General features: G+C 41.2%; 1 protein-coding gene and 1 non-coding gene across 2 annotated transcripts; one reads left to right on the top strand and one right to left on the bottom strand.

Annotated features, from left to right (window-relative positions):
* Positions 1-396: 396 nt before the first annotated feature.
* On the top strand, positions 397-14,829 carry klf3 (Kruppel like factor 3 (basic)). The gene is made up of 6 exons (XM_078259941.1): positions 397-752; positions 8,373-8,433; positions 9,066-9,597; positions 10,150-10,276; positions 12,432-12,598; positions 12,701-14,829. The coding sequence occupies exons 2-6, from the start codon at positions 8,392-8,394 to the stop codon at positions 12,880-12,882; spliced, it is 1,050 nt and encodes a 349-aa protein (XP_078116067.1). The 5' UTR covers positions 397-752; positions 8,373-8,391; the 3' UTR covers positions 12,883-14,829.
* Positions 14,830-15,821: 992 nt separating this feature from the next.
* trnap-agg (transfer RNA proline (anticodon AGG)) lies at positions 15,822-15,893 on the bottom strand. Its single transcript has one exon. It is a non-coding gene; the product is annotated as a tRNA-Pro (tRNA).
* Between the last annotated feature and the right edge of the window lie 187 nt (positions 15,894-16,080).

The raw sequence follows: 16,080 nt of genomic DNA on the forward strand, positions 1-16,080 counted from the left end.
TTCTGAAATGAACCATTCTGCATAATGAGTAGGCTACATAGCCTACTTTAATATTGATGCTAATACTTTTGTACTTTTACTTAAAGTAGCCTAACATTTTGACTGCAGGACCCTTATTAGGCTACTTGTAACATAGTATTTCTGCACTGTGGTATTACTAGGCTACTTTTAATTAGGCTAAGTAAAAGATTTGAAAGACAACTTGTTCCACCAATGTTGTCTCTAAACTTGAAAAATTGCAACACCGACACGCACGCACGCACGCACGCACACACACACACACACACACACACACACACACACACACACACACACACACACACACACACACACACACACACACGAACTGGACTGCCCCGCCCTGGTCCCGCCCAGGTCCCGCCCAGCGGTCAGACCCCATGGAGAACACAGACAGACCGAGTCATGTGCCAGCAGCAACACTTTCTAAACGACAACCTGAGACACACACACACACACACACACACACACACACACACAAACACACACACAGAGACACCGAGAGAGAGTTTCGTAACTTCGGGAAGTTTTGTGGAGCCATCGATAAGTGGACTTGTGTTTTTCAGAGCCTGGTGTCAGAGACACAGCGGAGGGCTGATCGTCGCCTGCGTCACTTTTTCACCGGAGTTGCCTAATTGAGTTTCTCACTGAGAGGCAGCCTTTGCCGTTCAGCAAGGCAGCTGTGAAACTATCGTCTCTCTTCCTGGAATAGACTTGTATACTCCATCTGAGAAGTAAGTTTGACCTTCCTATGTTACTGCGTGCAGTTTCATACGACCCCGGCACACTGTTCTTAGGCCTATTTTCTATCGGATGTACTGTTCTACTGTGGTGAAGCCCGTCATTTGCTGGGTGGTCTTTTAAAGGTTAAATGTGTTGTATTAAAGCAGACTTTATTATGGGAAAGGAAAGAAGCCCATAAATTCAAAGCTGTGGATCTTTTGTTAATGAGATCAAGCTGCTTGTGTCTGGTTAATTTGCCTCATTAGTTAATTAGCCTACTCAAAGTTCGTTTTTAGGACACTTGAGTTTGTGTGTTAAATCAACATTTTCGCATAGGCTATTTCATGTTTTAAAACTGGTGAAAATTGTATTTAAAAAAAAAATGTATTGGCATGACGACTAACGATCTTAACAGTGGCTGATAACTGGTGTAACCCGACAGCTTATGGCAGCAGAGTCTCAGCTATTTATAGCTTTTAGAGCCTTTTATAGAACGTAGCCTATTGTGGTTTACTACTAGCCTAATAATAAAATTAAACTAGTGGTCAAATACAGGCTAGTGATGGAGAAAAACTCTTTGAGTGTTTTCTCTCCATCTGTTCAGTTGGCTCCCCTCTTTTTCAGTGTTATTGACATATAACATAATGTGTGACCATAGTGTGATTTTGATCTGTTTAAAAAGGTCTAGATTTAGAGATTTAGTAGGCTACAGATAAAATTCATTAATTCCAAAAATAATTGTGAAGATCATATTACAGGTTATAAACGTACACAGTGACACATTTATTTGTCTTATTTTGTCCAACAATCTAAATATATTTAATTTGAAATAACACAACAAATTAAATTACATTGCTTGATTAAACAACTGAAATAATTCCTTGATTGTCAAAACTGTTGCTGCTTCTCTGTCACTGGATCTATTGATTGGTTGATATTTTACTTTGGCTGTAGATCACCCATCAGTAAAGACTGAACATGATGCTCAAGCATAAGCAAGCTCTGTGAGAGATGACCCTCAGTGTTGCTGCGTGGTGTCAGAGCTGAGTGCAGTGTTACACACAGAGGAGCGTGCGTGTGTGTGTGTGTGTGTGTGTGTGTGTGTGTGTGTTTAAACGTTCAGTCACACCTGAGCTTCTTTGTCTTACCTCTGGTTTCACTACATCCTTTATAATACACCTCACATCTCTTTCTCTCTCTCTGTTTCTCCGTCTCTGTCTCTCCTTGTTTCCTGTGCTTTGTTTCAAGGCTGAGGCTTGCGTCACACATTCCACTTGGCATATGAAGCCCTTATCCTGTTTAGAGCCTGGAGAGAGAGAGAGAGAGAGAGAGAGAGAGAGAGAGAGAGAGAGAGAGATGTGGATGTGGGGGGTGGACGGGTGGAATGAGGGCGACCTCGCTCTCTCTCTCTCTCTCTCTCTCTCTCTCGCTCTCTCTCTCTGCCTCTTTGTCTTACTTTACATTCTTCAATCTCTCTGGAAAAGTTTAAAGAAGAGGAAGATGACCTCTCTTTTTTTATTCATTTCAAATGTATTTGTTTCTCATTAGAGAAATACCTCACCCACCTATTCACTTTTTTTCCTAAATCAACATGCTGATGTTATCTGGTGGAATAAAATGCGCAAGAGTGCGTACATACATACACACACTGCTCAAAGGGCATGTCCGAGGGAACATTAGAGCTAAACATTAAACTCCTGGATGCTGAAGAGTTGGTAAATTCTCCATTAGAAGTTAAGGGAATAAGGACACCGTGGTCAACAGACAGCCATAAACTTAAAAAGCTGTAACTCGTTACACAACTTCACATGCGTGCCAGCACACGCACGCACATACAGTTATGTAAAAGCGCAGACACACACTTGTGCAGTGTGTCTGTTACTGCTCTTAAACCACTGGATTGAGCCACTGTGTATGTGTAGCTCTTTCTTACCCCCAGTCTCTCACTCACCCCTCCCCATGTTTGAGGTTCATTGAAGTTTTGTCATATTTTGGTCAAAACCCACTTCATTTTCTTCCTCGTTTCTGTCTATGCCTTGTTCTTTCCACTTCCATTTTGACATAGTTTGGTCAGAACGGCTGTTTTCATTGCCCTTTCTCTCCTTCTATTCCCCCCTCTCTCCTCTCATTCTTCGGGTAGGGAGGTGCAATGTAGGGGGGGTGTCAGACAGGAAACCGCAGGCCCCCTGCAGCAGCACCCCCCATTTGGCTTCACTCTCCTCCTCCTCCTCCTTCTCTTCTTTACACCCCCCGACCCATCACGCAGTGTGGAAATAATAACAGTCAGACTAAACTCTGAGGGCTTCCGCTTCTCCCTCTCCTTCTCTCTTTCTCTCTGGCAGCCTCTCTCGTCCTCTCTGTCCTCAGTTGTCTGGAAAGCCTCAAAACTTTGCTCTCTTTGACAAGTGTGGCTTGAGGTACGTGTGTGTGTGTGTGTGTGTGTGTGTGTGTGTGTGTGTGTGTGTGTGTGTGTGTCAGTGTTTGAGCCTTATGTCAACTCCGGTGTGTCTTTAAATGTGCATTTGCTTGTGTGTGGATGTGTGTGTGATGATGGATCCTGTTTCCTCTCCCTTGCTTACGGCCCCCTTTTGACTTCCCCCGAGGTCTGCAGGCCTGCAGCCCCACAGTCTGCTGGAGAGCAGCGGAGAGTGGCTACGTGCCCATGCATGTGTGTATGTGTGCATTTGTGTGTTTGTGGGGGTAAAAGGATGAGAGGAGTGGGCGAGCCAGCTTAGATGAGGGAATAGGAAGCCAAAATAGGAGGATATGTTACTTCAGTAGGGGCCCTTAACGTGAGAAGAGTCAAAGTCAGAGCATATGAGGCGTAATAAGGGGAGTCATGAGTAGGAAGTGAGGTAAGGAGTTGAAATTAGGGAACAGGGAAGTACAGTAGAGGGTGAAGGTTTGAAAGAGAGTAAATTCAAGTAAGTCAAGTAAGTCAAGGGCAGCAGAAGGAGCGTGGAGCAAGAAGAAACTACATCGGAGGTGAGCTCAGAAAAAGGAAAAGTTAAACGCTGGAGTATTAGCTTGTCATCTTGCTGAGTCATGTAATTGGGATCTTAAGTTTAGAAAAATCAGTGCATTCCCCGAGGGGTGTAATGTAAATAGGTAAGCTACAGTATGTACATGAAGTTCTACACTGCAAGTGATGGAGTGTGTCAATGCTCGAGTGCTGTGTGAACCAGGCGATTTGTATTCAAAGTGACAGTGTAAGACAAGTCATGGTATGAGACAGCACAGGACTGACATGAGGTGAGACTGACAAGGTAAAAGAGGTGGTAAAGAAAAAGAAGCAGGGAACTGAAGGCTGTAGTGTGTGTGTGTGTGTGTGTGTGTGTGTGTGTGTGTGTGTGTGTCTATTGCAGCGTGTTCTTGGACAAAGCTGTTGTCTGGAGGTTTCTGGTCTCTCTGGTGATCTCATCATCTCCAGCCTGTTGCCATTAGACGTGTGTGTGTGTGTGATAATTTAGTGATTTAGTGTGTGTATTCTGTTGAGCTAGCAGAAACTTGGGGGGGGTGTGCACGTGTGTGTGTGTGTGTGTGTGCGTGTGCGTGTGTGTGCTTGTGTGTGGTTAAGTCAGTAGCAAGGGACTCCAAGCCACAATATTTTCCCCTTCAGTCATGTTGTTTTATATCATTCATAGAGAGGGAGAGAAAAAAAAAGAGTGCGGGTTGGTGTGTGGTTTAGATAAATACACTAGTATAGACACGGGTGATTGCTGAGGAGCGAGTGAAGACGAGGTGTAGAAGAAGATCTGGAGGGTGAGTCCAAGGGTGGAGAGAGAGAGAAGGGTGTAGGAAGTGTTTGCTGAGTGGGTTGGGGTTGAGTACACAGTAGCTCTACTGACCCAGAAGGACAATATTTGCAGACCACACTTGACATGCACAAACACACACCCACATGTAGAGCGCACTGGGAGAAAATACTCGTCAACAACTCCAGGTAGGGCTACTTAACCAAAAACTACTACTTTACCAAAAAGGTGCAGCACACACTATTTTTTTCACATCACACTATGTGTGCCCTGTGATTTTACATCTGAGGGAGCTACAGTACCTGGAAATGCTCTGATGAAGCAGAGGTGCAACAGCTGTCTAAAAGAGGTTGTTGTCCTCCGTCAGATCAGTTTGACCCATTACAAAACTCAATCTGTTGGAGGATCAATGAAACTAGGGCTGCAACTAACGATTATTTTAATTGTCAGTCAATCTGTAGATAATTTTCTCGATTAATCTATTATTAATTTGGTCTATGAAATGTCCGAAATAGTAAAAAGGAAATGGCCATTACAATTTCTTTTAAAGATTTTTTTCATGGGCATTTCTGCCTTTAATGATAGGGCAGCTCAGACATGAAAGGGGAGAGATAGGCAGAAGACGTGCAGGAAAACCGTCACAGGTCGGACTCAAACTCTGGACCTTCTGCATCGATGAATGAACCTCTATATATGTGCGCCTGCTCTACAAACTGAGCTAATCAGCCACAATAGCCATTACAATTTCTTGTAATGTCTTCAGATGTCTTGTTTTGACAAGACAAAAGAAGCAGCAAATCATCACAATTGAGGCACTTAAACGAGGGAATGTTTGGTATTTTGGCTTGAAAAAGGACTTAAACAATATATCCAAATAGTTGTTGCTATGTCTTTTGTCTCCTGAGGCCTTATGGTTTGTGGATGTGTACTGAGGCAGACGCTGCGCCGCTAAATTAAATTTATTTCCTGTGATTGTCTAAACTTTATGTGTTTCATTGTATTTATTGTTATGATACACCCCGAGGGAAAGTTTGTCTTTTTCACAAGGACATCTCCCCTCTCACCATCCTGCTGTCACATGTTGATAACCTCTGCTCATTTCTCTGTGTGGTAAACCCTAACCACCTGGCATACACACCTCCACGCAGATTAAAACAAAATAACATTAATGATCTGCTGCTGCTACTATGTGACCAAGATCTCTGTAACTGTCACCCAATGACAAGCAGATTTAGCCCACTAATCTATAAGTATATGTGTCTCTGACTGCATGATTCAACTTCACACTAGTGAAGCCTGTGAGAGGGATCACATAGATGAACTGGAAGAGGAATGGTATGTTCTTGTGTTCTTTAAAGGTTAAAGATGTTACAGTTTTCGTCACAGATGAACTCTCTGAACTGATAGAGATAATTATGGCATTTTCTTGAGCATGTGAACTTATAACTAACATATTTTCTATTATTACGACTTTATTATTATTATTATTATTGTTTTACTCTGTCATTCATTATCTGTTTATACTCCAGCATCCAGTTATTGTTGCCCACAGGAAAAATTATAGATGTTAATAAATACATTAATAAACGTACAACTAGCCTACATTACAATGTGTTATACACTTTTTATTTTATATATGAAATAAACATTTTCTAAATGCCAATTAGGGGGACTTAAAGTGTTACTTAACATCTTTGGGTTTTTGACTGTGGCTCAGACAAAACAAGTATCTGAAGACATCACCTTGGACTGTGGGATTTTGTGATGGACATTTCTTACTATTTTCTGACATTTACACTTAATTGAAAACTATATCGACAGGTTAATCAATAATAATGGTTATTAGCAGCCAAACATGTTAAATGTTGGGCCTGAAGCTGTGATTGGGCCTGTTTCCTGGTGCTTTCCATCCGTGACAGTGTGTCGCCTTGTTTGCAAATGTGATTAGTTGTGAGTCAGAGATGTGTTTCTTGCAGTATTTTATCAATTTCAGTACTTGCTGCATTGCTGTTTCAGTCGCAGAGAGGAAACATTTAGATATTAAAACAGGATAGACACAAGGTTTGGGGTCTTCCACAATGGCCACTGATTTCTCAAACCCATTTTTTGTGTGTCTTTTGGGAAAATACCTGTGAGCTGTACTTACTGTTCACTGTACATTTACTCTTTTGTCCTTTTCTTGTTTCGCGATCTGTTTGTACTTGATATCTACTCTTATTGTCACCTCATCATGTGTGATTCACAACCACAAAAGAATAACTGCTTGACCTCCAGTTGAACTACACTACAATACAAACCCAGATTAGAAAACACACTCTCAAAGACACACACACATACACACAGGCCCCACCTGACTGCAGTCTCTTTGTTTTCTATGGAGCCAGGCAAAGGGTGAGGCTTCAGTTGTCATGTTCACACCCTTCCTGACCCAGCAAGCGAGCATCCTGCTCTACTATTGGTCTGCTCCCCATCTGGTGTGTGTGTGTGTGTGTGTGTGTGTGTGTGTGTGTGTGTGTGTGTGTGTGTGTGTGTGTGTGTGTGTGTGTGTGTGTGTGTGTGTGTGTGTGTGTGTGTGTGTGTGTGTGTGTGTGTGTGTGTGTGTGTGCGCCTGTGTTCTTGCCCATTTGTTAATAATTAAAGGTTATCCAGCTTGTCTCCAGACTGTGGACTTTAATCAGGTCACACACACAGACTCCCTCAGGGTACATTCTTTGACAGTTCATGTTGCCTTAATGCACCGGTGAACACACACACACACCTAAACCATCACGCTAATAAACACACTTATTTAGGAACAAACAGAGTCATCGCAGCTGCACCTGGCTATTCAAAGCCAAGGTAACAAGAAACACCTTTGAAACCTTACACGCGTTTGATCCAAACTGAAATGTGTGAGGTAGTATCACTGACTAGTTTTTGACACTGGGCAGTTTTTAGCCACATCACACCTGGGAGTGTCTTGTAAAACGGGCCGCAGTAAAGTTGTCTGTAGCATTGTCTGACTGTCAGATGGACAAGTGAGCCAAATAACTTCTGATTTTGATTCTGAAAGTAGAGAGGAAGAGAATATGTGTAAGTGTAGTCTAGCCTTTCCCTCTAATTTACACGATTTACGTTTCATGACTTTTCAAAGATGTGGGTGTGTGCATACCCATTTCACTTTAAAATTTGTCTAGCAGTTTTGCCGTTTGAGTATTTTATACTTCTTCCAGAGGGAAATATTGTACTCTTTACTGCACTACATGTATCTGACAGCCACACTTTTCATATGAGTATTTTACATGAAAAAACATAAGATTATATAATACAACACATTAATAAAGATTAAACCAGTGCTTTCCAAACTTTTTGGCTTTTGACCCCTTACAAAAAGCAGTCTAGTTGAGGCCTCTTAAAGATGTCTACGAGTTGTTGGTTGTTCCACCAAAGAGACACTTCCCCTCTAAACTTCTCACATGGTTTCATTTAAACAAACGGGTCAAATATGGCCAATATTTCACAAAAAAGGCAAATGACCCCAAATTGGGAATCACTAGACTCAGTCAAAGGGGCTGATTTTCTGCAAAACAAGTGTTTTTTTTTTAAAACTTTTAATACTTAACGTTTATTTAGGTGATCATACTTCTGTACTTTTACTTAAGTATAGTTTTAAATGTACTTGTAATAGAGTATTTCTACATTTATATATATTTGTCCTTTTTCTTAAGTAAAGGATCTAGGTACTTCCACCACTGGTTACAGATCATTACTGGCTGTCATACTAAATCATACTGAACATAAAAGTAAATTATATGATTTTAAATGAGTATGTGTAAATGTGTTGTACTAAATGTGTGTACTGATGGCTGTACTGTATGTGTGTGTTTTATTTTGCAGGAGCCTGGCCTGTGCAGCCATGCTGATGTATGACTACCCTCTAAAGACAGACATGGAGACGGTGAGGCGTGTGTGTGTTTGTGTGGATGTAGCTTTAAGTGTGTGTGTGTGTGTGTGTGTGTGTGTGTGTGCGCGCGCGCTCCCATCATGCCCAAACATGTTTTTGATGTCATACAGTAACTCTGACCTACACACACATTTTGCACCTACACACACTCTACCCTACGTGTCTAGACAAACTGGTTCCCACATTCCAGCTCTTCCTGGACAAACAGGCTGCTGTACAGTGGACATTTGCGTACAATGGGTACAAACACTGCCAGGCAGCAGGCTAATGAACGAACACACACACACACACACACAGATATACACACAGATATACATACATAACACAAAATTTCCCCCCACACACACACGTGGGCGTGCACACACACACACACACACACACACACACACACACACACACACACACACACACACACACACACACACACACACACATACACTGTACTCTGAGACATAACAGTTATCTGCTCTTAAACAGAGCTGGGTTTAAAGTTTTGGCTGGCTGTGGTTGTTTGCGTGGCAGAAACATGTTTTCCGTGTTATTCAATGCAGAACGGAAATTTTTAACTGCTCTTTTGTCCCCCTTCACTGCTTCCTTCTTCTGCATCCTCTCTTTCTCTCTCTCAGTCATTCTACTCTTCGTTAGTGAAAACCCCGGAGCAATACGGAGTGATCTTCTCCCATCCTGCCCACTTCATCCACTCCACGCACATGCATGCCTTCACCCAGTCCCACACCTCTAGCAACCCCACACACACCCAGCTGGAGCCTGTTGACCTGTCAGTCAGCAAGCGTTCCTCCTCCACTTCTTCTTCCTCCTCCCCTCCCTGCTCCTCCGCCTCCTCCCCGGCCTCCTCACACAGCTCCCCGCCTTCCCCCTACAGCTCGGCCCCCCCCCCCCCCTCCCCCCGCTGCTCCCCTCCACACTCCCAGCTGCGCTCCTCGCCGCCTACTTCCTCACTTTCTTACTCCACCATGGTGCCTCCTATGATCGGCTCAGGATCCGGAGTCATCCAGGGGTCAGGGGTCATGATGTCTCCAGTCATGGTGCCTCTGTCTGTCCTCTACCCCTCGTCTCTCCACCTGCATCAGTCCATTATGGTGAGCCCACCTGTCGCCAATGACGACGACCATCATCGAAGCAGGGAGCACAAGACAGGTAAAGCATCATCATTGTTTATGTAATCCATTTGGGGGAGGGGGGGAAACCTAACTATAAATATTATAATAATTATAGCAGTTGGTAAAATGGAATGACATGGTGTACCGTGGCAAATAGAACTATAACTAATAATAATAATAGTATCATTTTTTTCATTTCCTCTGTTTTTAGAATATAAATTTCAACAGAAGCCATGTTTTATCAGTTCTGTTTTCTGTGGTCGGATGGAAGTCACTGAGCTTCACAAGATCACCATCTCGGAATCTCCTATATTCAATTCACACAGAATTACAAACTGCATACATTACTGACAGATACATTTTACCAATAGTTTGTTTGCAATGCCCTTCTGCAGTAGCATAAATACAAACATGCTGTTAGCATGGTTAACTAAATACATCTGAGACACAAATAAGAGATTTGAGATTTAAAAAAATTTAAATTGAAAAAACTTCAAATTCCGACCTGTGGTCTTGCAGATGTATAAAATAGTATTGTTTTTTGTGAATAAATACTGACCATACTGACCAGCAATTTCCATCTACCCAGTTCACTGTGGCGACGCCCATGACCTGCACAAGCCAGTCAAAACAGAGCCACGCTCTGAGCTCGCTCATGACACGCATAGCAGCCACGAGATGAAATCATCAGTCATCAGGATACCACACGAATACGGGTGAGTGACACAACTCACATTTTGAAAGAAGCACCAAAAGTTTCATTGTCTGCTGCAGCGCTTCCCCTTTAACGTTATATGGAAGTCATGTTCAGAGTCTTCAACCAGATCCATTTCTGTTCCTGTTGTGATCTTTTTAGAAATTCAGGTGAGGTCCCAAGACTAGGACTAGGTATTGTTTACATTGCAAAAAGGATGAATTAAATCAGGAAATATCTATGGACTAAGAATATGCCAAGCATTCAGGATATATGAGTATATGATGGGACATTTTCAAGAATAATTTAATTTGTGTTCAGTACATTTATTTCTTGTTTCCACATAAGCACTCAGTAATAACTTATCTCTGCTTTGTGCGCAGAGACAGAATTTCAAGAGTAGGTAATTTGTAATTGACTACTTTGTCTCTAGTCCGTGCTCAAAATTTCCTATCTTGAGCTCAGGACTGAGACACAAATATGAGGCCATACATTTTCTGTCAACTCTCTGCTGTCCTCTGTTTAAATGCAAAAATACAGTCTCTTGAAGCTCTGTTTTCTCTTTTTGTTGTGGCAGTGGGAATGTAGGCAAGTCAGCTGAGAGAAACTTGGAGATGAGTTTCTAATTTACAGAGATAACTCACGACCAGTAACACAACTACAAACATGAACGACACATGAACACACTGCACACTGACTGTACTGTTTGTTGGGTGTGTCAGATTCCTAATTCCACTGTGGCGTCTTTTATTCTCTCATTTCCAGCTCGTCCATCAGCTCCACCTCTTATTGCAGCTCCTTCTCCTTTACTGCCTTCTAGTCAGCCACACAAGTTCATATCAGCCATCTTGATATTGTCACCTTGCACATCTCTTCCCCTCCTCCCATCTCTCCTTTCTTTCTCCTCCCTTCCCCTCCCTCCTTCCTCGCTCGGTACTTCCTGTATTTTTTAGCGCTCATTGTCCGGCATCTCCCGCTCCTTCTTTCCCTCCTCATTCCTTCCTGTTCCTCCTCTCCATCCTGTTTCCTTCTCTTCCTCCTCACCTCCCATCATCATCAGTGTTGGTTCTTGTTCCACTTTGGAAGTGGTTCTTCTTCTACAAAATAACGACTTTTCCTCAAAGAAATATTTGCATGTCTTTTATGCATGTAATAGTCAGAGAATGCTGCCCCAGTTAGTTGTGTGTGTGTGTGTGTGTGTGTGTGTGTGTGTGTGTGTGTGTGTGTGCGCGTGTGTGTGTGTGTGTGTGTGTGTGTGTGTGTGCGCGAATGAAGTCCTTTACTGTAGTTTTTAGGGCGGTTGCCATCACAGGCTGTTGTTACCCTCGACGACCGTTAAATAATTGTACCTTTCAGGAAAAGAAATTGGGTGTGTCTTTATCTGTCATCACCTCTGCTCTCAAAACAACACATGAACAATGTAAATGTACAGTATGTATACGTAAAATGGCCAAGTTTGCTCAATGTGTATAATGAGTAATAAGTGTGTGTGTGTGTGTGTGTGTGTGTGTGTGTGTGTGTGTGTGTGTGTGTGTCGCGGGGATTTTCTGCACATTCCTTTACGCAGAACTGATCTGTGAGGGATTCATATTTCAACACTTGACACCTGCTCTCAACTGCCACTTACAAACACACACACACACACACACACACACACACACACACACTTTAATGATAGTGTGGAAAGACAACTTCTTTTCTTTTTTGACTGTAAAACACTTGGAAAAAGTACTTTAACGTACTTCTGCGCAGAAAAGCTTTCACAAAACATACACACACTGGTGCGGGGTATTAGAAACTTAATATTTTTGGGCTTGTTGAGGTTGGGTATAAGATGATTTCTTATTTTTAGCCGTATGTCAGCATTTGCATCAAATTCCATGGAATTAATCATTATATGGTTAAATGAAAACATGCAAAAGTTGACAGGACAAAGCAAATGTGTAATAGACTGGAAAAAGGTGGGAGGTGTTTCTTAACTTCCTGACTTTTAGTAGTTGTTATTGCATCGGAGAGTCACTGCAACCAAATTAAACTTTTCTTGCATTACATTACATTTCAACATCATCAAGGAAGTGGCTGTTACATGGCACCGACGCCCTCTCCTGGTCAAATCAGATAAAGACAGATGAAGCAAGGAACTCTAACAAATACTCTACTCTCTGTGTCTCTCTTAGGTGTAACAACCCGTCAGTAATAGTTCATTCGGGTGCAAAGCATCCTCTCCCTGCCGAGTCTCCTGACACACTGAAAAAGCGGCGAATTCACCGCTGCGACTTCAATGGCTGCAACAAAGTGTACACCAAGAGCTCCCACCTCAAAGCACACCGCAGGACACACACCGGTAAGAGTCTTGATTCACACACAAGCTGTACTTAATACATTTATATCATCTTTTTCAAGCCTTTTCACTGATCGTATTCTTTTTTTCTCTCCCTATGTGCAGGTGAGAAACCCTACAAGTGCATGTGGGAAGGCTGCACTTGGAAGTTCGCCCGTTCAGATGAGCTGACGAGACACTTCCGCAAGCACACAGGAGTCAAACCGTTCCAGTGCCCCGACTGTGAACGCAGCTTCTCCCGTTCTGACCACCTGGCTTTGCACAAGAAACGCCACCTCCTGGTATGAAACCCTCTGAAACCAGGCAGCTTAAAAGAAACTTGGTGGTGGTTTCAACGTTGGACTGTACCACTATGACCTGATAGGGGATTTTAAAGAATTGGCCTTAAACGTTGGACTCCAACGGGGAGTGGGGAAATGTTCCTCAGGGTGCAAGTTTAGATTCTTTCTCCACATTAGCTTGAAAATGAGCTGGTGTCAGCCTACCCATCATCTAACCCTCACACCATCCTGTTTGCAGATTTATCATCAGCTCATTTTGACCTTATGTTGTACTAGACCTCTGATCAGCTGTGGAAGGTCCAGACACTTTTCTTTAAAAAGAGATGGCAGCGTCTCAGCTGGCCTGAGAGCAGTGCCCTCTTGTGGCCGAAGAACCAAACTGCATCGACACCAGCTCTGTTTTAGCCACATGCAGCATGCTCAAGCTTCTATTTTTTTGCAACATCAGCTCCCATTTCTCTGCATTCTTTCAAGTTAAAGTTGTGAACCTAAGCAAACACACACACACACACACACACGTTATTTGCTAGCTAGGCCAATATAATGTGAAACTTTCCAGAATGTATCATATCACACCTACTGTGCATCGTGTCATACATACTAGCTTTATTTCATCAGCGCAGCTACCTGAGACATAACGCTAATGCTAATTCCTCCTTGATGGACCACCACATTAAAAAAACACCACACACCTCATCTGCCTCTACAAGCTTGCATCATGAAGTGATAAAAAACAGGTAGCTATTGCTCGCTTTTTCTTGTACATACATGCACATGTTTAACGGCACAGACAGCAAGAAAACATGCACTTAATAAAAGCATACTCAGTCTGGTGTGCTTTTGGTATTTGGGTTGGAAAAAAAAGGTTGGGTCTCTGGGTCTCATTCATTGTTGGAGTGAAGTGTTTTTTATGTTTTCATTCAGAAATGTGAAAGTTGCTGCAGGGGCATTATTGTGTTAGTAAGGAAAAGACACCACTCGGTTCGTTTAAGGGTAGAAGCAATGAAATGTCTTATATCATGTTTATGTATCCATATGAACTATTGTTTGGTTTGTGATGTGACACAATGGTAGCCTTTTTTAATTGTATGACACGTTTATATGAGAAAAATACAAAGTGTAAAGCAGGGAAAATTACTCTTTAATATTTGTTGTTCAGGAGCAGATATTCCAGCCCGCCACACAGGATATGTAATTTTAAAGAAAATAACATTTAATTCAACAGTTTTCATAATAGAAGGTCATAAGATATACACCTTTCTGTTTTTACAGCTTCTGGAGAAGAACATTGTTTTGTTTATAGCATCTTTGTACATGTCTCCAATGTGCACTTGCGCATATATATATATATATATATATATATATATATATATATATATATATATATATATATATATATATATATATATATATATATATTCTCACAGCCAAACATGTTCTAATCACATCAGTTTTCTATTCATACATCTGCTGGTCAGTTTGGTCTTGGTGTCTTGGTTTGTCATTTTCTAAAGATGTAATGCCAGCACACACACACACACACACACACACACACACACACACACACACACACCCCGAATGTAGCGGCTCAACTGATCTGCATTTTGCAACATATAGATAGATGTTTTTTGCAATCTTTGCTTGTACATATTTTTGTATTTCTGCAAATATAAGTTGTAATATATATATATCTTTATTTTATAATTGATTATTAGACTGAAAGGGCAATTAAAGGTTTTTATTAAGCATGATTTTGATACTCTCATAATAATGGATAATATACATTTCTATAATGTTCTGTCTATAATAAACCCTATCTCTTTTCAATCTAAACGTTGGCAATTCAAAGGGAAAATGTTAAACTGTGAATATGTAACTGTACAGGTCTATCTGCAATTTTGCATTTATTTTAAGACAGAATATTCATACCACTCAATAAACCTATTGATAATATTTCCAGGAGTGCTGTGTCTTAAATTTTGTATGTGTGTTTGCTGAAACTGTTAACATAGGTGTTAGTACATTAGTTCAAGTTTTTTTTTATTATCGTTTAGATGATTTATCAAGCAAAAATGCCAAAGATTTCCTGGTAGAGCTTCTCAAATTTGAATACTTCCTCTTTTTCTCAGTTTCATATCATTATAAGTTAAATGTCTTTGGGCTTTGCACTGACTTTACTAGTTTATGTAAACTTCAGTTATTTTAACCCTTGACTTTAAAAAAGTTGCTCTGATGTCCTTTGAGGACAAAAGTGTCCCGAGCAAGGCAAAAGAGTTGAGATGCAAATCACCCCTTATTTGAGTTTTTGCCCTATAAGAGCTAATAAAATCTAATAATACAATGTAAATAATATATGGTATTATGATTAAAGATTCAGATTAGATTCAAGATACTTTATTACCATTCCAACATGATTGATTGGACTCTGTCTTAGTGAGCTCACTTAAACAAAGACAGAAAAAGAAGAAGAAAAAAAAATAGTGAAACCACTCACATAAGCACATAATAGACTGAACTTAGTAGATAAGGGTATTATCCATTCCCATAAAATAACAAAATAATCACAAAATCATAAGACATAGATCAAATAAAATCCAATACATAAAAACACACCATAAATAAAACACCAGCACCTGTAGGGAATTTAGCAGCAACATTAAACGACCCACAAACAACCAACTTGATAAAATGCTTCAAGTACAATAAAAACATCTGCCCTATTGCACAATTATTTAACCTGCCGACGGGTCTGCAGTGCAATGTGTGTTGTTTTAAGGAGGCAGACAGCTTCAGGATATATGCTGTTCTGGAACCTGGAGGTTCTGATCCATTGTCCTAGAAGTTTAGACACTTCACATATTTTAAACACACACTCCATTTATAAAAATACCCGTGTACGTATGGACTAGGCCTTATCCCATCAGTGTATGTTTCAAGAAAAACGTGGGCTCGTCCGGGATTTGAACCCGGGACCTCTCGCACCCTAAGCGAGAATCATACCCCTAGACCAACGAGCCGCCGTGAAGAAGCGGCAGAACACAGCCTAATAGAACTTTAACACTCCGTGAACCCTGTGTGTTTTTAGCTGTTTCAATAATTATATACAATAACACTTGTTATTAAGTTCCTGACCCGAAATGCAGTGACACAGATTCAAAAAAATAAATAAAAAAAAATAAATAAAAATGTTTTAATAATAAATAG

This window comes from Sander vitreus, chromosome 2, assembly GCF_031162955.1.
Source record: "Sander vitreus isolate 19-12246 chromosome 2, sanVit1, whole genome shotgun sequence".
Taxonomy (NCBI): Eukaryota; Metazoa; Chordata; class Actinopteri; order Perciformes; family Percidae; genus Sander; species Sander vitreus.